At 30.5% G+C, this 23,479-nt stretch overlaps 2 protein-coding genes across 4 annotated transcripts in view; both read left to right on the top strand.

Moving 5' to 3' along the window:
• The window catches only part of Crag (DENN domain-containing protein Crag), a 30,583-nt gene extending 16,404 nt beyond the window's left edge, over nt 1-14,179 (top strand). For 2 of the 3 annotated variants that reach the window (XM_014415623.3, XM_014415622.3), the window contains 11 exons: nt 1,375-1,891; nt 3,087-3,176; nt 5,433-5,582; nt 8,587-8,783; nt 10,898-11,087; nt 11,165-11,280; nt 11,426-11,631; nt 11,760-11,918; nt 11,990-12,084; nt 12,192-12,355; nt 13,874-14,179. In XM_014415623.3, coding sequence (XP_014271109.1) covers nt 1,375-1,891; nt 3,087-3,176; nt 5,433-5,582; nt 8,587-8,783; nt 10,898-11,087; nt 11,165-11,280; nt 11,426-11,631; nt 11,760-11,918; nt 11,990-12,084; nt 12,192-12,355; nt 13,874-14,013 — 2,024 coding nt within the window. In that variant the 3' untranslated portion in view covers nt 14,014-14,179. The remainder of the gene's footprint in view (nt 1-1,374; nt 1,892-3,086; nt 3,177-5,432; nt 5,583-8,586; nt 8,784-10,897; nt 11,088-11,164; nt 11,281-11,425; nt 11,632-11,759; nt 11,919-11,989; nt 12,085-12,191; nt 12,356-13,873) is intronic. The other variant, XM_014415625.3, reaches the window with a different exon arrangement.
• Nucleotides 14,180-22,211: 8,032 nt separating this feature from the next.
• Ras85D (ras-like protein 1) lies at nt 22,212-23,205 on the top strand. Its single transcript, XM_014415628.2, has one exon. It carries the CDS (start codon nt 22,426-22,428, stop codon nt 22,993-22,995), a length of 570 nt encoding a protein of 189 aa, XP_014271114.1. The 5' UTR covers nt 22,212-22,425; the 3' UTR covers nt 22,996-23,205.
• The last annotated feature ends 274 nt before the right edge of the window (nt 23,206-23,479 follow it).

Below are 23,479 nucleotides of genomic sequence, written 5' to 3'. Positions count from 1 at the left end.
GGTTACATAGGGAACATTAAGGTCTTTATGTATGATTTTATTTGTGACAAAGTAAGGAGCATTGAGGAATTTACGAAGGATTTTGGATCGTAAGGATTGAATAAGAGAGGAATTCGAAGGTTTAGTGGAGCCCCAAAGCTCAATTCCATATGTCCAGATTTGCCTTATTACAGTCATGTAAATATGACTTTTATAATCATATAGACATTTCATATCATATAGATCAGTCTTTTATAATGTGTTGGAAGTTTAGAACGTTTGTCTACTAAGTGCTGTAATAGTCGAAGTTGACATGCAGTTTCCTGTATTTTCAGTCTTCTGTGAGGATTCCAGGTTAATCGTTTTTCCGAATGTAGTCCAAGGTAGCAGATCTGTTCGACAGGGGTAAGAGTAACATCATTAAATGTAACTGTAGGGCAGTTAGTAGGTTTACGACAAAGGGTAAAGGTGATTTGATGGGATTTGTTGGAATTTACCTTAATCCTCCAATTACGACACCATTCTTCGTGGGCTGTGATATGGGATTGGATATTTTGGGATACAATTAATAGGTTATTATTAACAGCGAGCACACATGTGTCATCGGCATACGTGGTGAGGATAGTATTAGGATTGGTTGGAATGTCAGCTGTATAGACGGTGTAGAGGATGGGACCAAGAATACTACCTTGAGGAACACCAGCGGACTGAGAATAGAGGAATGAAAAGGAACCATTTTAGTTTACTTGGAATAATCTATCAATGAGAAAGGAACGAATGATGAGAAAGTATGTAGGAGGTAGGAATTTATGGAGTTTGTAATGCAGTCCCAGGTGCCAGACTCGATCAATAGCTTATAAAAAATATTTCATTATTATGAAAGTTATACACTAAATGGAATGAAATAACTTTCCACCAATTTTACTCTACTCTGTTATATTACAAACTGTAAAAACCGAAATTGCTGTATATTTAATCAAACAGTATAATAGTATGGTGAAAATTAACATCATGTCAGATTCATATTTTACGTTACTAATTTGATGATTTATTTAGTTCAGTTATAAAAGCATAAGGTCTTTATTGATGGCTGACTTAAAAGTGTATTAAAGTACTTTTTAACTATTTATTTGCTTTCAATTTGAATGCATTCAGCAATTAATATTACAATTTAAGTCTTAAAGGGTAATCACTCATGCTTTTATAACCTAAATCTTCCAGCTAATAATGTTAAACATGAATCTGTTTTTTACCACTAATTTTATTGTTTTTCTCTATATAATTATACAGTTTAACTTAATTTACTATAACTCTGGTTTTTACTTACTATAATATTATAATTTAGTGTAACATAATACATAATTTAAGGTATCCTTGTTTTGATTTTCTATTTAGGTAGTCTTGGAGGAGGTAGCGTTGAAGAAATCAATGGCGTAATCACTCCAAAGAGGCACAAAATACTGAATCCATTTGGTTCACGCCTGCAGAAAACATCTAGTGAAAATGTCAATATGAAGAATGGTCCTACGAAATTCGGTCATATGACTCAAGTGAAAAGTGATAGTAATCTAAACCGGTCCCCTGTTAAAAGCCCGAGTAGGACTCCTGTTACCGAAAATGATCCTTTAGGTGCTCTCTTAGCTGATGAAAATTATGAGGAAGAAACTAATATTAAATGTGAAGTACCTCGGACAAAGTCTGAAATAGAACTTGATCAGTCTGGCAATCCAGTTCTGTTTGATAGGCGGTTAGGGGATTGGGGTTCTTTTGTGCGTAGTGCGACCTTCACTAACCAGGAAGATTCCGAAGAAGAAACCGAACCTAGGACTAAGTCTCTTCACAGATCTTCAACCATGCCTGCTGAAAACCCTCCCGTGCAATCAGCTTTTACCAACTTCAAGTTACCATTCACGTGAGATTCTTTTTCTTTGAAAATAATGCAGCATGTTTGTTTGATTTTTTAGTTGTGCATGCTTCATTTGACTATTATTATTATGATTTTGTATTGATTTTTTTTGCTTGGATTGTCTACATTACTTATTATTTTTCACATTAAAAAAGGATATGCAGTGGTAAAATATTACTTAATTTTGTCTGTAAAAAATAATCACAGTAAAAGTTTGGATTGCACTTTAATATCATTAATCTATTAAAAATTATGTGATGAAAACAAATTGACTTTTAGTTTAATCTAATTTTCATGCAGGTTAGTAATATTCCAAGTTTTTTCTCTTCTACTTATTTAATTGGTGAATCGTCTCTCAATATTGGAAAAAATCATTTCTTGGAAGCAATTTCATATAGCAAGATGTGAGATACAGAAGTCAAGATCATACTGATAAGAAATGTTAACTTCTCCAGTTGTGAACCACTATTTGACAGGTTGATTTATTTATTTTCTTTACAAGGAAGCTCTGTAGTACAATTTCATTAAATAGACCAGTGACTTGCTCAATATTCTGGTGGGTAATGAAGAATTTTTAAGCTTTGTTTGTTTTTCAAGGCCAATTTTGAAATGAATGGATTTGTGGCTAAATTTAAATTTTGTAGTTTATTGCTCTTTTAGATATATAGTGTAGTATTCAGCACTCTACATACAATAGATACTAAATATACAATAATTTTTCATTTAAATTTAAAAAAGATATAGTTGAGAATGGTTATTTTTTGTGGTACGTTTTGTAATGTTTAAGAAAGAGGATTTTAAAATTTTTTATCCTTGTTGAGTCGTGTATTTTAAAATACCTTCATCTTCTTTTTCTTGTTAGTATCCTGGACAAAGCTTAGGTAAATGACTCATATCATAAACAGATGACAAAAATTTTTTTTTCAATAATTGTTAAATAGAAAATGTCATATTAGTTCAATTTTTCAATTGAATTTATATGCTTTATTTCTTTTTTTAGTTGTCCAATAATAGTTTAATTGGTGGTTGTGATTTAGTTCAACTATTTTAGTTTTATAAATCTCCTTAACAATTGAACCATTTGAAAATGAATCAACTTGAAGAATATTTACTTATTGCATATCCTTACATAATAACAATTTTCAACTTTTAAAATTTCGGTTGAGTAGAGCTTCCACAATAACATTAGTGATGTCCACAGCCGATATTCCCCTGGAAGATTTAGTCTTCGCAAAGCCACTGATATTAGGATCAGCACCCAGATGATTGAGAGTGCTATTACAAGTCTCAGGTAGATAACTGTTTTTTTTTTTTTTTTTTTTTTTTTTATTGATAGTGATTAGAATTAATCAATCAAGGAATATCAGTATTCATTAAATAATTTTACTTCTTTTAGACTACCAACTAAATAAAGTATTATCCATGTGGTCCTTGATATCATGGAATATGATTACCATAGATTGGTTCAGGTGATCAAGATCACCTTGACCTATTCAGAGGGTCATATCCTTGAGCTAACTAAATTATAATTCATATAAATGAATATTCCTTTATTGTCCATTTTTTGCTATGTTTGTTCTAATGCATGTCAGTTTTTGTAACCTTAACCAATTTGCTACTTATTTAGTAATTATGTATATATATAATTTATATTTTATTTATTTCTTTTTTTGCTATTGAGGTTAGTTAGATATTGGTGATTTTTATATTTTTGTTTTTGCTAGAAGCACCTTTCATTTATTTGTTTTCACATTAATTACTGCATTATAACCTTAAGGTATAAAGATATCATATTTGAAAAAAAAATTAATTATTTCATTTTAATAATAAATATGTCTAACATGATAATAATAATTATTATATTGAGGTATAGAAGACTTTTTGTTTTCAGCATTGTTTGTGACTACTCCTCAGAATACCCTAAGAAATTTCCAACTTCTAACAAATCATTTATCTTAGGATTAATTGTTGTAAACTGTCTTCACTTATAAGTAGATCCTGATTTAAATTTTGCAATCAGTAAAATATAAGGGTTTCCATTCACAAATAAGGTGTTCAGAAAGTCAATTCCTCAACTAATTTCATCTTCTTAAGATGATATTTTAACAAATAATATCATATTAGGAGACAGTGGTTGTTTCTTGTCAGATTTTGGCAAAAGTTTGTCTTAATCTACGACAGTTTAATAAATAGTTTAAGACTGTTTTGTTCCAGGTGCTAAGGCCCAGTGTCTGTTTCCTTTTCTTTTCCCATTATCTAATCTCTTTCATTGATTAGGCTGTTTAGATGTATTGAAGTTTGGCTCAACTTTAACCTGAGATTAATAAGGGTATTAATTACCCGATTGACTACTCATTCAAAGATCAATACTTACCTCACCGTGTCTTGAGAATACTGAGGTCTTAAGATCAGGTTTAAGCACCTATATTCTGAGCCCTTTTTTATGTGGTTAGGAATTTTAGGACAGAAACATATTTTTGTGTTGTTTGAATTTGGAGGTATATTCAAATAGAGAATGAGAGAAAAGACATTAATATCTGTTCTGAATATACAAATAAAATATATGGATCCAGTTTTTATTGTATAAGTGAGTATGGAAATAAAGTTTCTTGGGATCGGGGTGGTAACCCATCACTTTTGGAGAAGATGAATGCTATTGCATTAAGACTGTGTTTTTAACGAAATTTGACTATCTGCAATATAATTTTATTTTATATTTCTTGAGGTATTTAAATTTCTTCCTATAAAAATTATTAATTTCTTTATTATTCTATTGTATTAATTGCATTCCATTAATTGTTCTTTCCTTTTTTAAAAATTGTATTTCAAGATTTTTACCTCTTTTTATATCAGTAGTGGACCTAGAGTTTCTGGGTGATAAGCTATTGTGGAACACTGGGTGACACAATCCAGTGGTGTCCACCTTAGTTAGGGTGAAGGTTGCCAGAATACCATCCTAAGAGAAAGGGGGAGTCCTGGGTCCCCCTAGAACTATAATTTGATGTGTATTTTGTCATTTATTTCATTTTTCTTCGGCACAAGGTCTGGGGCAATCGAACCTCTCAGCACCTCCATCTTTTTGATTCCAGTTAGTCCTTCTTTATCATCGGCTCCTATAAGTTAATCATTCTGTTCATGAACCACTCCAAGGACATTGTCATCCTCTTACTTTAATGTAACAATTATAGTTTGTGGCGGAGTGACCATTTCCTATTTCTACATTCTAGAGTTAAATAATTATGTGTTTTTGTCCTATTTCAGTCTCTTTTAAAACAATGGTTTAAAAACTTCCTTCTGTTTAGCTTAAAGGATATCTCAGTTGTTTATTTTTGCATCCTCCCTTTTAAAGCCACATAACTTAACAGGATTTATCAGTTAGGATCATTGTTGATTTCTCTATCTAGTTTTCTGGAGTTAGATTCTTTTTATTATTGTGTCATTATTCTTGAATTTGGTTCACCCTATAATGCCAATTTCTTAAACTATTAATAGTATTGTAAAAAGATTTAATAGCTTTATCTTTAGTAATTATAGTTTTTGTTCACAGTCCGAGCAGTTTAACTTCCAAGAAGTCTAATGAGCTCCTTATGGGTGGTTTAAGCAGCCTCAAGTCTGCTGCAAATTCAGTAGCAAAAAAATTTGATGAAATAAAGGAAGCTATATCGGCAAACAGTACACCAGTTAAAGCTGGCAGCCAGTAAGTTAATCATTCAATAATTTTTTAGGTTATTAATATAGAATAAATGGAGTTATACTGCCTAAAAGTGATAACAAAAAATCAAAAACAACTTATGACATCAGTGGAACTCCTTGTAATGAATTTTTTTAAATCTCGAACTAGATGTACCATTTAATGAAAAATATACCTCTAAATAATGAATAGAGTATGTTAAAACACCTAAATATAAACAATTTTTAATTCTCTCAGAAAAAAATTATTTAGCTTTTTACAATGGTAACCTCTATACATTGTCTATATATCAACCCAAATGAAACAAATGGACTTGTCAGGTTATAACTCTTTGTGAGCCCACCTGCAACTGCCTTCTCACTTTTCCCTGTCATATTTTGTGGCCTAATACAATAAGTTTTGTTTATAATTAAATTGATGAACAGAAACGATGTGCATTAAGCATTGAGACAGTAGAAAATATGGCTTAAGTTTATGTAAATATTATTTGTAATTTTAATGTACCAGTGATTTATAATATTACATAAAGTGACACTATGTATATATTTTAATTACGATGTTTTAATTATTTCTGATACTTCTCATATCAATGAGTTATGTTTCTAACAAGGTTGACTTCCATACAATTTGTTATAAAGAAGTCAATAAATAGGTATCTGTACCTCCATAACAAATGTTTTGAAAACTTGAGATTCATTATATGGAGGTTCCACTGCAATAAAACTAGTGTTCCTTTCATTCTGGGTATGCAGTTTCCTCTTAAACCTGTAGTCTTAATCCTCCAATAACCATGAGTCTCATAAAATGCTAAGTACTATAATGTCGTTATGGAAGCCTAAACAATTAATCTGTTTTCAACCTTGCATTAATGAATTGGAAGTTAACCTTGATTCTCATGTGTTTTCTGGTGCTGGTAATGAAATTCGCCTTCAAGTTCTGTTTTCTTTTTACAAACTCTCAAAAATAAATAAAAATCAGATCTTGCTTTTTTTTTCTTAGTGTGTGAATTTCTTTTTTTTTATAAATATAATTAATTGTTTTATTTATTTCTAACTTAAAATTTAGATATCCAATATTTCTTGAATCTAGTCAGTCACTAGTGAATTAAAGATAGCATGGATTTAAAAAATAAATATAAATTTAACCAAAAATTTTATCGTAGAAACGAAATAATTTTTTTATTGGAAAAATCATTACTCTCACTTCAGTGACATTGTTTTATACCAAAGCACCTTACACATAAAGTTTTTAAAAATAATTACCACAAAATTTAACTTTTGCTTCATTTATCCTCAGGCAAAAATAGCATCTTGCTTCTTTTCTAACTTTGGCATTTTGGAAAAATTTTTGTTTTATGTAATATTCCCTGGCACTGACTGTGCTTTCTGTTTTCATGTGCAAAAAATTATTTGTATTATTATTTTATTTTTTATTCTATTATTATTATTATTATTTTGTATTATTAAAAATTATTTTTTAAGAAGTATTCTTTTTTTTTTTTAAATAAAAGAAAAAGGTCAAGTGCGATAACACAGGGGTCCTTAAAGAACCTCAATTTCATGTTTAAAAGAGAAAAAAATTTATATACATTCAAAAAGTTGCACTAATATTTTCTTTACTATTTCTAAATATTATAGACAATTACACTAAAATTATTGATTATGAGGTGTAGATATTTGACCATAGATTAATGGTCTGGGGGTGCGGTCAGCAAAAAACAAAACAAATAAACATCTCCCTCTTAAAATTTATTGAATGTTACAAGATTAAAATGATTTCTGCACCTGTTTTTTTTAATTATTGGTTCTCATAGGGTTAATCATAATTTAGTCTATGTGAAAATTGTTATTAAAAAAAAAAATTATATATAGTGCATACCAGATGTAAACCAGGAAACTTCGGGGGCCAATTCTACACCTCAGTTTGGACAAAAATGTATACTAACCTTCATCAATTTTTTAGCTGTATTTGGAGAATTAACTTTTTTTTTCTCTATAGCTTATCAGTCACTAATAGAACTATATTTATTTAATTATTATTAACCTTGGGGCAAAAACTGTTTTCTTTCTATTTAATTATACCATGTAATTATATTTAATTTATATTTGTCCGATTACGGATTGATTAATATGTTGTATGATGTAGCAACCCGATGTATTTGGGCAGCATGGATAAATAAAGTATTTCTCTCTCTCTCTGATCTGTGTTATTAAGATTTTTGTATAATTCAAAAGAAATGTTACATAAAAATTAACTTATTCCAACATTTTCCATCTAAAATATTTATTACATTTTTTTTTCTGCCAACATATATTCCCATAATATTTTTTCTATTTCACTTTATACCAGATTGCCTGTCTACAAAATGAAGAATGCCATCCACCTTACTATTAAACAGAGCGCATACATATATTATTGCTATTCAAGTAAGGTTTACAATTTAAATTAAAAAGATTGCGTTCAGTTTTTAAATACTGTCTGAATCAATTCAAATAGGTTTTCATCATTTATGTAGCAAGTTTTTAAGTCAAGATTTATATAACAAATGAAGACAAGAACTTCAAATAGTTTGGCTGGAAACATAAGGCTTAGGAATGTATTGAAATATGATGTTGTGATTCTTTATGGCTCAATTTACATTTGCCTTCTTTAGGAGAGATAAATCTTCGGAGAAAACTTATACAATTTTTTCATCACATCATCAAATTTAGAAGAAAAAAAAACATTTTGGAAGAGACAAAAGGATTTCAATGTCAAAAAGTCAGTAATAAAAAAAAAAAAAAAAAAAATTAACTTTAATTTCCTACAAAACTGTAAGAAATGAGATGGTGGTAAATACAGACTTTTTGTCGCTACTGAGATGTAGAATTAGTTCTGAGGTACACACCATGTATCTATTCTCTTATTTACATCCATCATATTTTTTTTGTTTTTGTTTTTGTTTTTTTTAATTGTAAACAGGTGTATACGTTAACATATTTCTGATTGTGTAAAAATTCAATTTTCACAGGAGAAGCACTCTTGAAAGGGATGCCTGTTTATATGAAGATGAAAGTGAATATGGTGATGAAGTAACAAGTGGTAGGAGAAAGATCTCTTCAGAATTTTCACCTATGAATATTGGCCAACATCCTGATATCTCCTGGGGAAGTAATATAATGGATTGGTTTAGTGATGGTAGTCGAAAAGGCAGTACTACCAATTTAGGTACACGATGGCTTGTTTCACATATTATACAGGAACGATTATTTCTCGGCATGACTATTTCATATGGCCTTTAAGGTCATTTATATTTTTTTACATAAACTAATATCACTTCAAATTGATATTGTTTATCAATTGCTCATTTAAAATCACTCCTTTATTAATTAAAAATTATGATAGCTCTGGTTTGTAGCCTGGATTATTAATTATTGGTGGATTATTATTTTGTGGCAGACCCTGATAAATGTTTCCTTGACACTATGGTTAGAGTAGGTTGGTAACCTATAGATGTAAGTTTATCCACTGTTTCTATTTCTTCTAATTGCATTTTTCCAATAATCATATTGAAATAATATACACACTCAATAAATACAATTTTGTTAATATATATTTTGAATGCTTAACTATTTATATGTTGTCCTAATTTTTAGACAGCACTGCACTATATGCTTAGAGATTTTGTTGTTTCTTGCTTTGAATTAGTTTGTTTAAATTATAAAAACATTATTAGTTCATATCATTGGAACTATGTTATAAATGCAGAAAATTATAATATCATATTTTATTATTTTTACATATTTATATAGAATGAAAAATCATTTGAATTTTTTAAAAGCTTTTTTATAATATATCCGAATCATTTAATAGCTTACTTCTTTCGTCATATGGTTGAAATAATTTTTAAAACGAATGGTGGATGGTAAATGCTGAGTTCTTAGGATCATTCTAGAGTGATTGAATAAAAAAAAAGAAATATTGGTTAGTTATATCTGTGAAAAGCTGCAGATGGACAGATTTTTTTTTTTTATTCAATTTAGGTATTCTATATAATTTCAATAGTCTTTTATTTTTTATCTTATAACTTCTAAACAGTTGCAAATTGTCCTTCCCTCTTATCCTTGTCTCTTACCATTGGTGGCTTGCTGAGAGCGTAGGCAGCAGGGCGGTCTCCTCCAGGCCTCCCCGTACAAAGAGCACCGCCTCCAGATCCGTTCAATGGGCTAAGAATGTTTGACATAGAAATAGTTCCATAAGATTAATTATCATTGTATGTTTGTGATTTTATTTTAAATTTAATCCAGTTAATTCTCATGATTTTACAGTTCATAGCCTTGAATTATGCTTGAATTTTTTCTTGCTACGTCACATTCAATGTGCTATGTTTAATTATTAGTTTGCTCGTTAGAAATATATGATTTTGTATTGTTTTTGAGATAATCAATCTTAATTTTTTTAATAGGTCTATAATATTCTTAAAGACAATAGTGTGTATATCTTGTTTAAAAATAACTGCATAAACAACAAATAATAAATATAAAATAATTCAAACTGTGTTCTCACTTAAATATTATTATTACCTTCATTTCATTAAAAATTAAGAATCTTCATAAGTAATGCAAACATTTACATGAATATAAACTCATATTATTAGGTATTTTATATATGATAATTTTTTGGGGAATGTGTTTTACTTAAATAGTTGATTGAAGACAATTCCGTACAAAACCGTTAAATGAAAATAATTATACAACTGAATTGTAAGGTCTGTTGTTCATAAAACAAAAGTCCAGTTTAAAATTAATATTGAATGAAAAACCATTCACTATGTATTTTATGAAACAGCAAATAGTCAAAAAAATGAAACAAAAAACAACATATTTTTACTATAAATGATTATGAAACTTTTCAATGCTATTTTTCTTCCTAATGAAAATTTTAATAAATCATTAATGTTTATATTAAAATTTGGTTCAAACATTAAAATATAGATATAATGTGAGTGCATGTGTATGTAATATATAAACAAATCCGTGTTTGCACCACTTTTAAGTTTTCTCTTAAAGAATGAAGCATGCTTAATCAAATTTGAAGTTTATAATGTTTTGCATGACAACAGAATCAATAAAATTAGTGGCAAATCTATAAAATTGTTTTTCCATCTGTAATTAGTCTGAAGTGGCATGGAAGTTTACTTTTCTGACAAAGCTATTTTTTATTTAGTCACATAAGGCATGAAAATATATTTTATTAATTATAATACTTTTTCCGATTGACTTTTACATTTTATTGATATTATTTATTAAGTTGTTAAAAAATATTATTGACATTTATATTAGTTGGTGAAAGTGGACCGTGGGCCTCTCAGTTATGCATCCACTTACCAAAACAGCAGAGAGATCCTTCAACTCCTATTGCCCTACAGGTGACTATGACCACCTGCTCGAAATGCCACAACTGCTCTTGTATTCTGTATGATGAGGAGATAATGGCGGGCTGGATCCCAGAAGATTCAAACCTCAACACTAAGTATTTTTGTTATTTTTTACATTCTGTTTTAACATTTGTTGTATTATCGTTCTCACAATTTTTTTTTTTTTTATCAGGTGTCAGTTCTGTGATAAAGCAACTGTACCATTGCTTTCTGTCACAGTTACAGATTTTAGAAATTCTCCCATGCCTTCTGTGGAATCAGAAAGAAAAATATCAACTGCATCTTTAGGTGATTAGATTCTTTTGTTTTTTATTTAGTTTTTTTTTTTTTTTTAAGACTTTTTTATATGGTCATTTTTTCTTATTATCATGCATTGATGCTTTATTCTATTACCATTCAACAACAGAAGCTAATTTAACTTCGCTTTATACAGGTTCTAACAAAACAAGTTTATTGGAAAATTCTTTTAATGGTTCAAAAGACAAATCAGAACCTGAAACTTGTGAACCAATAACCGTGCCTTATCTCAACCCTCTAGTTCTCAGGAAAGAATTTGAATCAATATTAGCTGCAGAAGGTGATTCATGCCTGACTCAGTCGAAGTTTGTTGACGAGCATCCAATAATATACTGGAATATGGTAATCTTAAAATTCATCTTTTCATTTTTTTTTTTTTTTAAAGCCATTTTCATCTAAATATTATGCTGATCTTAAAATTGGTTACCCAGTTTTGAATCATGTCTTAACGATTTTCTGTCGGTGATTAGGTTTGGACATTTACAAGAATTGGAGTTGAATCTCACCTACCAGGGCTTGCCCTAGGATCTGCCATTGTTTCTGCAAACCCAGACCCTTCTTGGGAATCAGCTAATTCCTCAAATGTACTAATCTCAACAATGTGGCACAACGCTCGCCTTCATGATGAGGTTTGTTAAATGATTATAGGATGTATTAATATTTGTTTTCCATTAATTAATTTATTTTATTTTATTTTAAGGTTGGTCAGCCAATGTACATATCCTGGAATGATGACAAAGAACAGAGTACTCTTGTAAGTGCTTTAGTAACGGATAGAACATCAGTTCCAAAAAGGTAAAATGAGCTCCAGCAATAATTCTATTTTTCTAGTTTTAATCATTATCATTTTAGCCTTTAATACTTGTTTATTTTTAATTTCTGCCAATGTGATATGGTTGCAGTGTCATGCAGAAGGTGATATCTTGCCTTCAGTGTTGTAATTTAAGCGAACCTCTGAAATTCTTGGCTGTTGAAAGGCAAAAACTGAAAGGTCGTGGACATTCTTTATACCGAGAAATATTATTTCTTGGTATTACTGCACTTGGTAAAGAAAATATTGATCAAGGTAAATTTTTTTTTTTCCTTTCTGATATTCAAATGTATGCATTGTTCCCCAAATAGTCAAAATCATAATTGGTTTAATTGTCTCTAAATACATTTATATGTTCAGTTTTCCTTATTGCTTTTAAAAGTGTTAACTGAATTTCTCTCTTTTTTTTCATCCCCTCATACAGTAATCCTGTGAGGGTCATATATTTATTTTTAAAAAATTGATGATAGGATTTTGAAAATAACTCTGTTATGTATAATGGTGTCTTCAATCTTCAACGATGAATTGTTGAAGATATTCTTTTTTTGAGCAGTCTGTTGTCTCCTTATATAAGAATACTTCTTATTACCTTTCACCTGTATTTTTTTTGTCTTGTGGTCGGACGAATTTAGAATCCTATTTATGAATTTTTTTTTTAAAGGATTACTGCCTTTATTTTATGTTTAGTTTGTTTATATTTTTTGTGTCCAATGTCTCATTCCGCTCTTGTTAACTCCACACATTTCAATTGATCAGTGCTTGTGTTTTTGTCAGCCATGTCATGTCAAGTATTCATGATCTGATCCATATTGCTGTTGGGCACAGAAAATACACCAAATATAGATATTTTAGAGTGTGTCTAGAGGATTCCAACAATGAGGAAGAAGTGTCATGTTTTATAAAGTTGTGGAAGAAGTCTGATAACTTTTCTCACTTGATTGCAAAAATTGTCAATCAAATTCTTGTAACCAATCATTACAAATGTAAAATGTTGTAGAAGAGTTTTTCTGTGTTTTTTTGTTGTTGTTTTTTTTTACAAATTTATAAATTCTATATTGATGATTATCAGTGTTGGTTTTTTTAGTTATAATGATTTTTGATCAGAATTACAAATATGCTCCTAATCTTGGAATTCTTTTGCTATTGAATATCATGTTACTTTTCAATGATTAATCAATTGTAAATGGAATATGGTCCGGGTGTGGTCAATAAAACACAGATAGTAATAACTATTTTATTTCACCACGCCCAAACCATATTCCATTTATTATTACACAAGGTCAATCAGCGATCTTCCATTAATCAGTTATGTTTTTTAAGAATTCGTTTAGTTTATTAAGTTTGATAAGTTTGTTAAGTTTTAGTGTAATATGTATATTTCTGATATATACTCAATAAATATGAAAGAATTTTTTATTTTCTATTAATTTTTAATCATTTCCACGATTGAAAGAAGGCGTGGAAGTAAATCATGGTAAAGTTCATTGTTTTTAAAAATGATCTTATTAGAAGTGTCAATTTGATAGATCTGGTGAGAATTACCTGTATTTCTTAGTTTTTAAGATGAGTAGTACATTAGTGTTGATCAGCTAACATTTTTTAATGTCATCCGTTGATTGTTTATAAATCCAAAATGTTTGAAAGATAATCTTTCCAAGTTTCAATTTTTGACTTGTTAAATGTCAAACTAATCATGTAGTTTTGGGTTATGTAAATACTTAGTCATTATTGACAGGTCATATACATTTTTTTAAATAATTGTATTTGTTACAGCTGCTTATGATCGTGAATATATAGCAGCTTATGACAAATTACCGAACGATAAAGATCCAAAGCTGTATCTGAAATGTGATCAGCCGCCATCTACTGCATCAATGTTCTGCCGCCAGTACTTCCGATCTTTGGAATTGTGACCCATGACATCGAGCCCATTGTTGTAGCATACCGTCCAAAAGTGTGATTCATCCTCTCACAAGTGCTTTATTAGTTATTAGTTAGTTTAATTAAGTTATGTGTTGCGACCAAGCCTATATTGACTATTAAATATGAGACAATTGTGTAATATCACATTTATATACCCAAATATACTTAAATATATATATTTAAAAAGAAAAATCAGATAATGTGAATGTTATATTGTATAAATAATGGTTTTGTCAATTAGATTGGCCATTTAAATTATATACTCTGATTGTGTATATGTATATATTATAATAAATACATATTTTATTTTTTGTTGTTTGTTAACACTACTTATCCTATAATGGTAGTGCGTGGGTTCTCGAACTGATTGCTTCATAATTTAGAACTCATGACTCGGCTGTTAGCGTACCTATTGTTATATTGACCATATCATCAAGTGTTTATATAAAAAAAAATGTATATTTGTGTATAGTAAGTTGCAATATAAAGGTTTAATCGATATTTATATTAGTTTATTTACTTTCATTTGTTTAGTTCTAACAAGTTAAAAGTTGATCATTTTATTTATAAACTGTTTTACTCTGATAAGTTGTAATTAAAATCAAAATTAAAACGTTTTTATGAAGTGTTAATCTTAAAATTGTAAATATTTTTTCTATTATTGTTTTAAATTGATTTTATTGTTTTATATATATATATTTTAGGTTGAAACGCCTTAATTTTGTGATAAAACTGCTCAATTAAGCATCTTAAAAAGAATGAAGCACTACTGTCATAGGAATAGAGTTTAATTTTAAAACCAATTTATGTCCAATAGTTTATTAAATTGTTGCTTGTATAATTGTGTAAAATCTATTTTATATTTTGAGCCTAGAAATAAATTATTATTGAAATACTTGTTTTTTTTTAGATTCACATAATCATTAGCTGCTTATTGCTTGAAACAGTAAATTATTTTTGTACTATTTTTTAATTATTAAATAATTATTTTTTGATAAATCTATAATTTTCATAAACCAAATTAGTCCTTTACGCTCGTGATTGACTAGGTTTATTACAAGTTTCTTTTATTTACACTCTAAGAAAATTAAATAAGTAAGAGCGATTGAGAAGCAATTTTTTTGTTATGTTGCCTTTGATTTTTAATTTATTTGTTGTTCATTTATCACATACGATTATCACTAATCAAGGATGTCAGTTATTATTAGTCTTTTATAGATATATAGGTATTCTCCTGACAACTTTTCCTTCCTTCATATTGTTATATAAAAAAGTGTGAATCAAACATTTTCAAGAGTGTATATACACATAATTTTTTTTGTAGTTTAGCTGGTCTGTAAAATTCTTTTTCGATGAAAAACTTGTGACGTCTGTTTATCTTTGTAAATATAGTACATTTATAATCTTGTTTGTTTTACATGGTTTCACTAACTAGTATGATGATTCCAGGAAAAAAGAGATTAACCAAAAATACCCTACTTGTTGAATTCACCATTACAGAACAGTGACATTATGATATAATTCTAGGTGAAGAAAATTAAGAACTTAGCCCTAATATTAAATTTCTATGTAAAAAAATAATCGATCACTTAAACACCCTCATTTCCTGAACTTAAACATAGTTAATGCTAGCCTTATATTACGCCTAGTTCTCAAATGAGCGTTAGATTATACAAAAGAGTTGAATTTATTATTCAGTAGGAGTGGTGCTTATTAAATCATCACTGCATGTCTTTATCTAATAATAACATTGTTACCTGAACTTCATTAAATGCAGAGTTGTTTGATTAAATGAAGTCCAGGTTATTTTAAAGTTCAAAATGTTATAGTAGAGATGTAACAAGTTGAAGTTTTGGTTCATTTGTCTAACATCCATTTGAAGTGTGTTAAAAGAAGTTATTCCGCTATCATAGATATGGGATCCCTAGATAGAGTATGTGGTAATTGGTTAGTAAATATAAAATGTACTTTTAACCGGGAAGAAGTATTCCATGAGCATTTATCTCATGGTAGATGATTCGTTCTATTTTTTCATATAATTGCATGTGATGATAACAAAAATCTTAAGGATTACTTTCAATAAAATTGTAAATTATAGCTCTTTCACCAGGGGCCGAAGAAACAAGATTTCATTAAAGATCTAAGATCTTCTTGCCTTCACATGATTAACAAATAAGAAAGGCAGGTGAGCAAAATACTCGAATGAGAAAAAAAAGATGTCAAGTTAAGAGAGTACTGGTAAGAGAAATGAAGTCTTATCATTGGGAGGAGGCCAGAGAAAAGTTGAATTGAATATTGGTGAGGAGGTATAAGTAAAAAGGGGAGTAACATAAACAGGTCGCAATAACAACGTCAAAGGGTTAACAGAAGCAAGACAAATGAAATAATAGGAAAATACAGATGTTTAGTTCCTGTCATGAGCAAAATGCTTGAGGCTAGGCTACACCTTTCCTGGGCCAACCTCTCAAGCTTATAGATTTACGCCCTTTTTCATATTTCATATCAATTTGTTGTTAAACAGTTGAGTGAAAGACAACATATTGATGGGACAATAGTCTTTTGCAGAGTCAATAAGTTGTTTCAAAGGCATAATTAACATATTGAAGGTTGAGTATTTGAAATTTGCTTCATATTTAGAAATGTATACTTTGATTGATAATGACAAGTTATTGTTTTGAAGAATGGAAAACAATAACACTTTCAATATAAAGTAGCCCAATCGACATGGCAATGACATTATTTATCTTACCTCTTTTAACAAGTACCCTTGTGTATGGTAAGATCCTACCTCTTAGGTGAGGGACGTCCTGGGCTTTTTGGACTGGACACAATCAGCAGAAATTAAAAGCTATGTTCAGTATAAAGCTGTAAAAAATAATTAATATTGGTAATGTACAAGACACCCAAGTTATATATCAGCACCTTACGCTACTAATGCTTGAAAACATGAAAAAAATATTTTCATTATTTTTTAGCTCCAGAAATTGCAGAAAAGGTTACAGCTTCCTGTTTTGGATAGGGTTGGACTCAAAAGATTCTTCTTAACTTTCTGCTTATTTCTTCGATAATCAATTAATCATTGCGAAATTATTTGTTTTATCTTCGTTGAATCACTCAATAAGTTTATTTATGTAAATGCAAGGACAAGAAACTCTATAAACCCTCTACACAAATAGGAATCCCAATTTTGCCTGCATCAGTTGGGTTACCAAGTTTGGGGCGTGGCCCTAAGGCAGAGCTGGGCTAAAATTACCATAGAAATGACATTTATTCATGAATGAACGATTGATAAATAAATATTGTGTCCATAACAATATTAGCTATTAGTTTTAGCTAATTTCTGCCCAACACTACCCTTAGGGGCACGTACTCCGAAATACAGTAGCAGGCGATTCGTCAAAAACTTTCTAGATTTCATTGAATATTTCACCTTTCTCAGCGCTCTTCCAATGCTTAGTACTTCAGTAACTCGATTCTGTTAAGTATGAAATTTATGTTTGAACCAGGAATTTCACGAGTCATCAGCAAAAGCGTTTCACGTTTGTTCCTTTCTTTATGTTTGTTATTTTTCACATTCCATAACCAGGGATAAGAAACATTTCCTAAATTTAGGACACATTTTAAAAGCGACAGGAGAAAAAAAAACTAATGATTGTGTTGAAATATGAATTAAGTCCAGGCAACAATCCAGGAGGTAAAATATTAAAGATTAGAAGGTCTCAGAAAATGCGTATTCAGTAAGATTAGGTTCGGTTTGCTCGACAGGAGGTGATTTGAATAGAGGATCGGATGTGGTGGAGGGTTACCCTGTCAACCACATACGACCAGCATGTTCTGAAGGTATTCACCTTAGGTTTGTTCCAACAACCACTTCTGACTATCAAGGACTGTACGGAGCATGCGCAGTACAAGATTCGGGAGGGGGGAACACGTACTACGACGAGTGCTCCGGACAGTCAGAAGGGGTTGTTGGAGCAGACCTCTCGAATCTTTGTTGGATCGAAGACACACTCTAGTGGGTATAGGCCTGCAGTTGAGTGGGAGTAACCAAGTCCTGAGGATATGCACTTTATAATTGATGATGGGAAAATGCGGCCGAGGGGTATTCGCTATCGGTTACTCGCACAGATATCAAGGCAGAATAAAAGTTCCAAGAGGTGAATTTGAGAAATAACACTGTTTGAATACCAAAATAACCGTCTCCTTCGTATTCCCCGGTGGAGTGATGTATTAACCACCAAGAGACACAGCCTGTGAAAGATTAGCTAAGGTGGATCAGAGAACTTTTATTTAGTCTTTTTTTATTCAAGCAATACATTTGTAAATATAACAATATGCTGCATATTTAAAACGGGCAGCTTTGTCATTTGGACCAAGGTTTCATTGAGTGTAATATATGGCTCAAGTTTTTAACGTATGTTTAAACATCCCTTTATACCTTTTTACCTACTTAAAGAATTCTATACCTCTTTAACACTGCTCTAATCTGGTTTAAGCGGATTCCTTGTTCTACTCCTAATTAGGAGCTCTGCTCTATGTTTAAGGAGCCGCTATAATTCTATTGATAAATATTACAAGACTGAGGAGGGCAGGACGACACACTAAGGCTGCAGCTGATATAGCCAGTGCATAGTAGTTGGAGAAGAGGACGAACTAAGCTATGATGATTGGAAGGTGTTGCTGCGAGGAACATTCTGAAGCTTTTGAACTAGATGGTGACAGCAAGAAACCAAGATAGTTGCTGGACAAGATTCGACACAGGATTGGAGAGCATATATTCATAGTAATGAACTTCATCTTAAAAGATATTGAAATTATATAGCTGGAAAATGTAAACTTTTGATATCGGTATGATTTTAAAGAAAAGATCGATTTATCTCGTAAAAATGATATAATAGATAATCTCTAGCGCGGTCCAGGAGAGAAAGTTACATAAGTCTAAGGATTTTTGTTTAGAAAATTTCCAATTCAAAATAAAGTCAAATACTATTAAAATGAAAGAAATCTGGGACATATGAATATCTTTTTGACTCACAATAATTCTTCTCGGCTGTCTACAACACATCGATCTGGAATAAGCTATTGGGTCTTCCCTTGATAGTTTTTCATCGATAGATTCGGTTTCTAGCTGCTTGGAAAGTCAAAGGGTAATTCGGCTGAATTTATAATATCGGGCAATATTTAGCTTGATACGAAATGAAAAATTTATCTTTATTCTAGGACACTTGGTCTCATCAGAATAACAATTTGGAACAATTTCAACACCATTTGTTTAGTTACTTTAACTGATTTTAAACATAATTAAATAAAACTATAGTAATTGTTATATTCATAAAATATGTAAAAAAGATAAATATTTATCCCAGCTTATATTGATGTTTATTATTTGCATGTTCACGGAATATTGATCATCACGGAGATGGATGTATAATAGGTGTTTGAATGATGTTAAGACGGAAGCTTCACGGATGAATATGAGTTCCGAAATGAGGTAGCTCTAACAGCAATGGATTTTTCAAAGAATGCAGTTATATGAGAAAGGATATATACATCGTAAGTTGGGATCTTGTGTTTAACAGATGAATAGATAACCGTAGGGTGAGGAGGTCAATAATGTAGGCGGGTTTTTTGGTTATTGTGGATTAAAATATAAATCCACCAAGCCATAAAGCCATCTTTGCTCGGAATAGTAGTGATACATAGGAGAATGCCTAGAAATACCGAAAATGAATCTTATGAATCAGGCCATTAATCTGTTTAGTCTAATTTCTTGTTAAATAGATAGTCATCCATACACTAGGCATCCGTAGTCGAAGTGTGGGAGAATAATGGATGATACTAGAAGGTCGCCGGTATTTCGAGGAAATGAATCAAGGGATCTTAGGACCTGATTAAGGATTGACATGTTTTTTCGGGTTATTTACTAATCAAAGATGACTTCTAGGAGTTTTATGTTGTTTTGAAACTGGATAGGTATTTTGTTGAGGTATAATAATGGATAGTAGGGAAGGGTTTTGAACCGATGAGAATGACCTTGGTTTTTGCTGGATTCAGGCTCAACTTATTTTCCGAAGCGCAACGATGTATGTTTTCAATGTCTTCCTGGAGCTCACGAGTTGTCTCGATCATGTCAGAAATGTGAAAGGATGTACTCATTTGCTGTTCGTCGGCATACAAATGATATTGGGAGTAGCGGTAGGTCATTTATATATATAATAGAAAAATAAGGATTGTTGTTTACCCCCTGCTTGGTCATTTTTGATATACGAGGCGGGGGTTACAGGTAACTTCTAACCATGGGAGAGGGGGAGGAGAGTGATCAAGTTTTCATTCAGTTGGACCGCCACTGAATAAAATTCAGCCCTCTATGCCATGTTTGAACCAGTGTCACTCTTGTAAAGAGGTTGCTAAGGTATCCCTAAGAGGGCCCTATCTACTAGAAATTGTTACTATGTATTTTTTCATCTAAGATGATGTTTACAAATTTTCTATTCAATTGTCGTTCAAATACCTTTAGCTTTCAAAGCAGTTTTCTGCGTTGAGGATTAGTAGATTTTAATTTATCAACTTTTATTATTTTGCCAAACTAAATATACGAATGAGGTGCAGATAGTTGACCGTAGATTAATGATTGGAGAAGTTTGTCGGGGGGTGCGGTCAGCAAAGAACAACATAAGTCAATAAAAACAATATTTATTTATTATATGCCTGTATAAAGTGTACAAAGAGAATTTATTTGAGATTTGAAATTGGGAAAAGATGATTTAAGGGAAGAGAAAGTTAAATTAGATAGGACTGGCATGGGGATATTTAGAACTGATACCGATATGGTGGAAGATGTAGAAGTCTGGGCAGGAGAATCATTGATGAGAGAAGAGATCGGAGTTTGATGAGAAATGCCAGGAGTTGGATAAGCCTGAAGAGAAGTAGAGGGCTGAGTTTAAGGGGTCTGTAGAGTTGCTGAATTGTGCTGTGAAGTGTTGTGAAGTGGTGAATATGATTGTTATTGATGAGATCTAGATGTGTTGTATCTTTTGGTGTAGTAACGTGTATGTATATAGCATAAAATAAATAAATATTGTTTTTGTTTATTTATGTTGTTCTTTGCTGACCGCACCCTTCATCCCCCCCCCCACCCCGACAAACTTCTCCAATCATAAATATACGAATATTTTCAGTATGAAATTTCTTTTTACCAACTCAACTTATTCCCCTTGTTATGTCTATTAAAGGATAAGCTTATATTTCTTGATGGATTACCTTATGAAGAGTTACTTGGTTTGAAAATATATTAAATTTCTTATGCAGATCCACTGTATAAGAATAAAAATCTAAATAAATGACCAAGAAGGATATAATTTGTTTTAACTTTATCGTAATTAATTTTTTTTTTAATTTTCGAAACAATACAATTAGTGAACGTTTTGCAATTTTAAAATGAAATGTCTGTTATGGAAATTTAGAATGTTCGGTAGTAGTTTTCTTTATGAAATTATGTTCATTATCCCTTATTATCATTGGCAATATATTTTCCAGTCCAACTTAAATCGAAATTCAAACAAAAGAATTAATAAAATACATATATTCATATATATATATATATTAAGATTTGTAGTATACAATCGGTATAATTTTATCTAAATATAAACGGTAATCCGATTTAGCAAAGATATTGTATTGTATAAGGTATAGGTATTTAGTTAGGTAATAAAACCAGTGGAGTATAAATTAGTAATATTATTTAAATACTTTTTCTGGATAGATATTTCTTTTTGATTACATAGGTAGGTATGAATTATGTATGATGTTTCTATGTTTTTAACACCAATAGATGAAGATGATTGGATCTTGTAAGTTTTAATTATTCTTGGACATTTAAAATGATCATTTATATATAGAGATCATTTTAAGTTATTTTTTTCTTCTATAAAATATTCACATTGCTTGAATACATTATTTAGATTATAATTATTTTTTAAGGATTAGTAGTACAAAGTATGACCGAAAGGGGAGGCGAAAAGGGGTTTTAGTTGTTTGTTTTTTTAATTTAATCGTTTGTTTTTATATACAGACTCACTTTTAGTTTAATTTATGTGCTTTTTTTCTATTTTATTGGCACTGAATTGATTATTTAATTAAACGATTGAATTGTATTATTGTTTAGTTTACAGTTGCTGTATGTTGGCTAACCTGTATTTTTGTTGTAGTACCGTAGAGTTAGGCTTACTCATATTAATAACAAATAATTTATGTAGTGACGTTATTAATTATCTTATTTCAGTTGAAAACATGGCTTTCAAAGCTGTTATTTAACGTAAAAGTGGCGATATAAAGTTTCCATCACGTTTTCCATAGGCGAAGTTGTGTATTCTTTGTGTAGTAGGTGTGTGCTACAATCAGCAATGACTGAGTATAAATTGGTAGTTGTAGGAGCTGGTGGTGTAGGTAAAAGTGCGTTAACGATTCAGTTAATTCAGAATCATTTTGTGGATGAGTATGACCCCACTATAGAAGATTCATACAGAAAGCAAGTTGTGATTGATGGTGAAACCTGTTTGTTGGACATTCTAGATACTGCAGGTCAAGAGGAGTACAGTGCAATGAGAGACCAGTACATGAGAACAGGTGAAGGATTTTTACTTGTATTTGCTGTAAATAGTGTCAAATCCTTTGAAGATATTGGCATGTATAGAGAACAGATTAAAAGAGTGAAAGATGCTGAAGAGGTACCAATGGTTTTAGTTGGTAACAAATGCGATTTGCCTTCATGGGCAGTTGATATGAATAGAGCTAGGGAAATAGCAAAGCAGTATGCAATACCTTTTGTTGAGACTTCGGCAAAAACTAGAATGGGTGTCGATGAAGCATTCTATACACTAGTTCGAGAAATAAGGAAGGACAAGGAACTTCGAGGGAAAGAAAAAAGGAAGGGGATTAATAAGAATAGGAGGAAACGCTGTTGGATTCTTTAAGTTTCTACTTTCAGGTTTTTTAATATTCCACAGAAATTTTCCTTCTACTATTTATTAAACATTTACTTTGAATTCAGTAAATGTTATCAAAAATATTGTGAAGTTTCACCACTTGTTATATCCCCATGGCATTCGAATTTTGATTAATAGTTCATTGTTGTGTTTAAATCTAATGCCATGACAGATCTAGTGAGGTAATTTTATTTAAAATTGCCAAGGCTAGCCCATAATTATGTTTATTTATGGTGTTATATTGTGTTAATATGTTTTATATCCAGCTTAGGATCATTTCAAATCAGCACAAGTTTACAGTTTTCCTATCAGCTGTTTTTAGAAATAATTCTGATTATTATTGTAGTTATTGTAAAATATAGGTTATTTAACCATTATTTACTCTATCTGCTCAATATGGAAGTTTTTTGCAATAAATCAGCCATTTTAAAAGTGCAAATAAAAAAGTTATTAAAACCTTGGATGGAAATCT

Source organism: Halyomorpha halys, unplaced genomic scaffold (genome assembly GCF_000696795.3).
Source record: "Halyomorpha halys isolate HHAL.00 unplaced genomic scaffold, Hhal_1.1 Scaffold104.1, whole genome shotgun sequence".
Taxonomy (NCBI): domain Eukaryota; kingdom Metazoa; phylum Arthropoda; class Insecta; order Hemiptera; family Pentatomidae; genus Halyomorpha; species Halyomorpha halys.
The sequence above is the reverse complement of the archived record's forward strand: the minus strand, read 5'-3'. Positions and strand labels throughout refer to the sequence as shown.

Coding starts and splice junctions, on each gene's coding strand:
- Ras85D (XM_014415628.2), top strand. CDS start 22,426: ATGACTGAGTATAAATTGGTAGTTGTAGGAGCTGGTGGTGTAGGTAAA.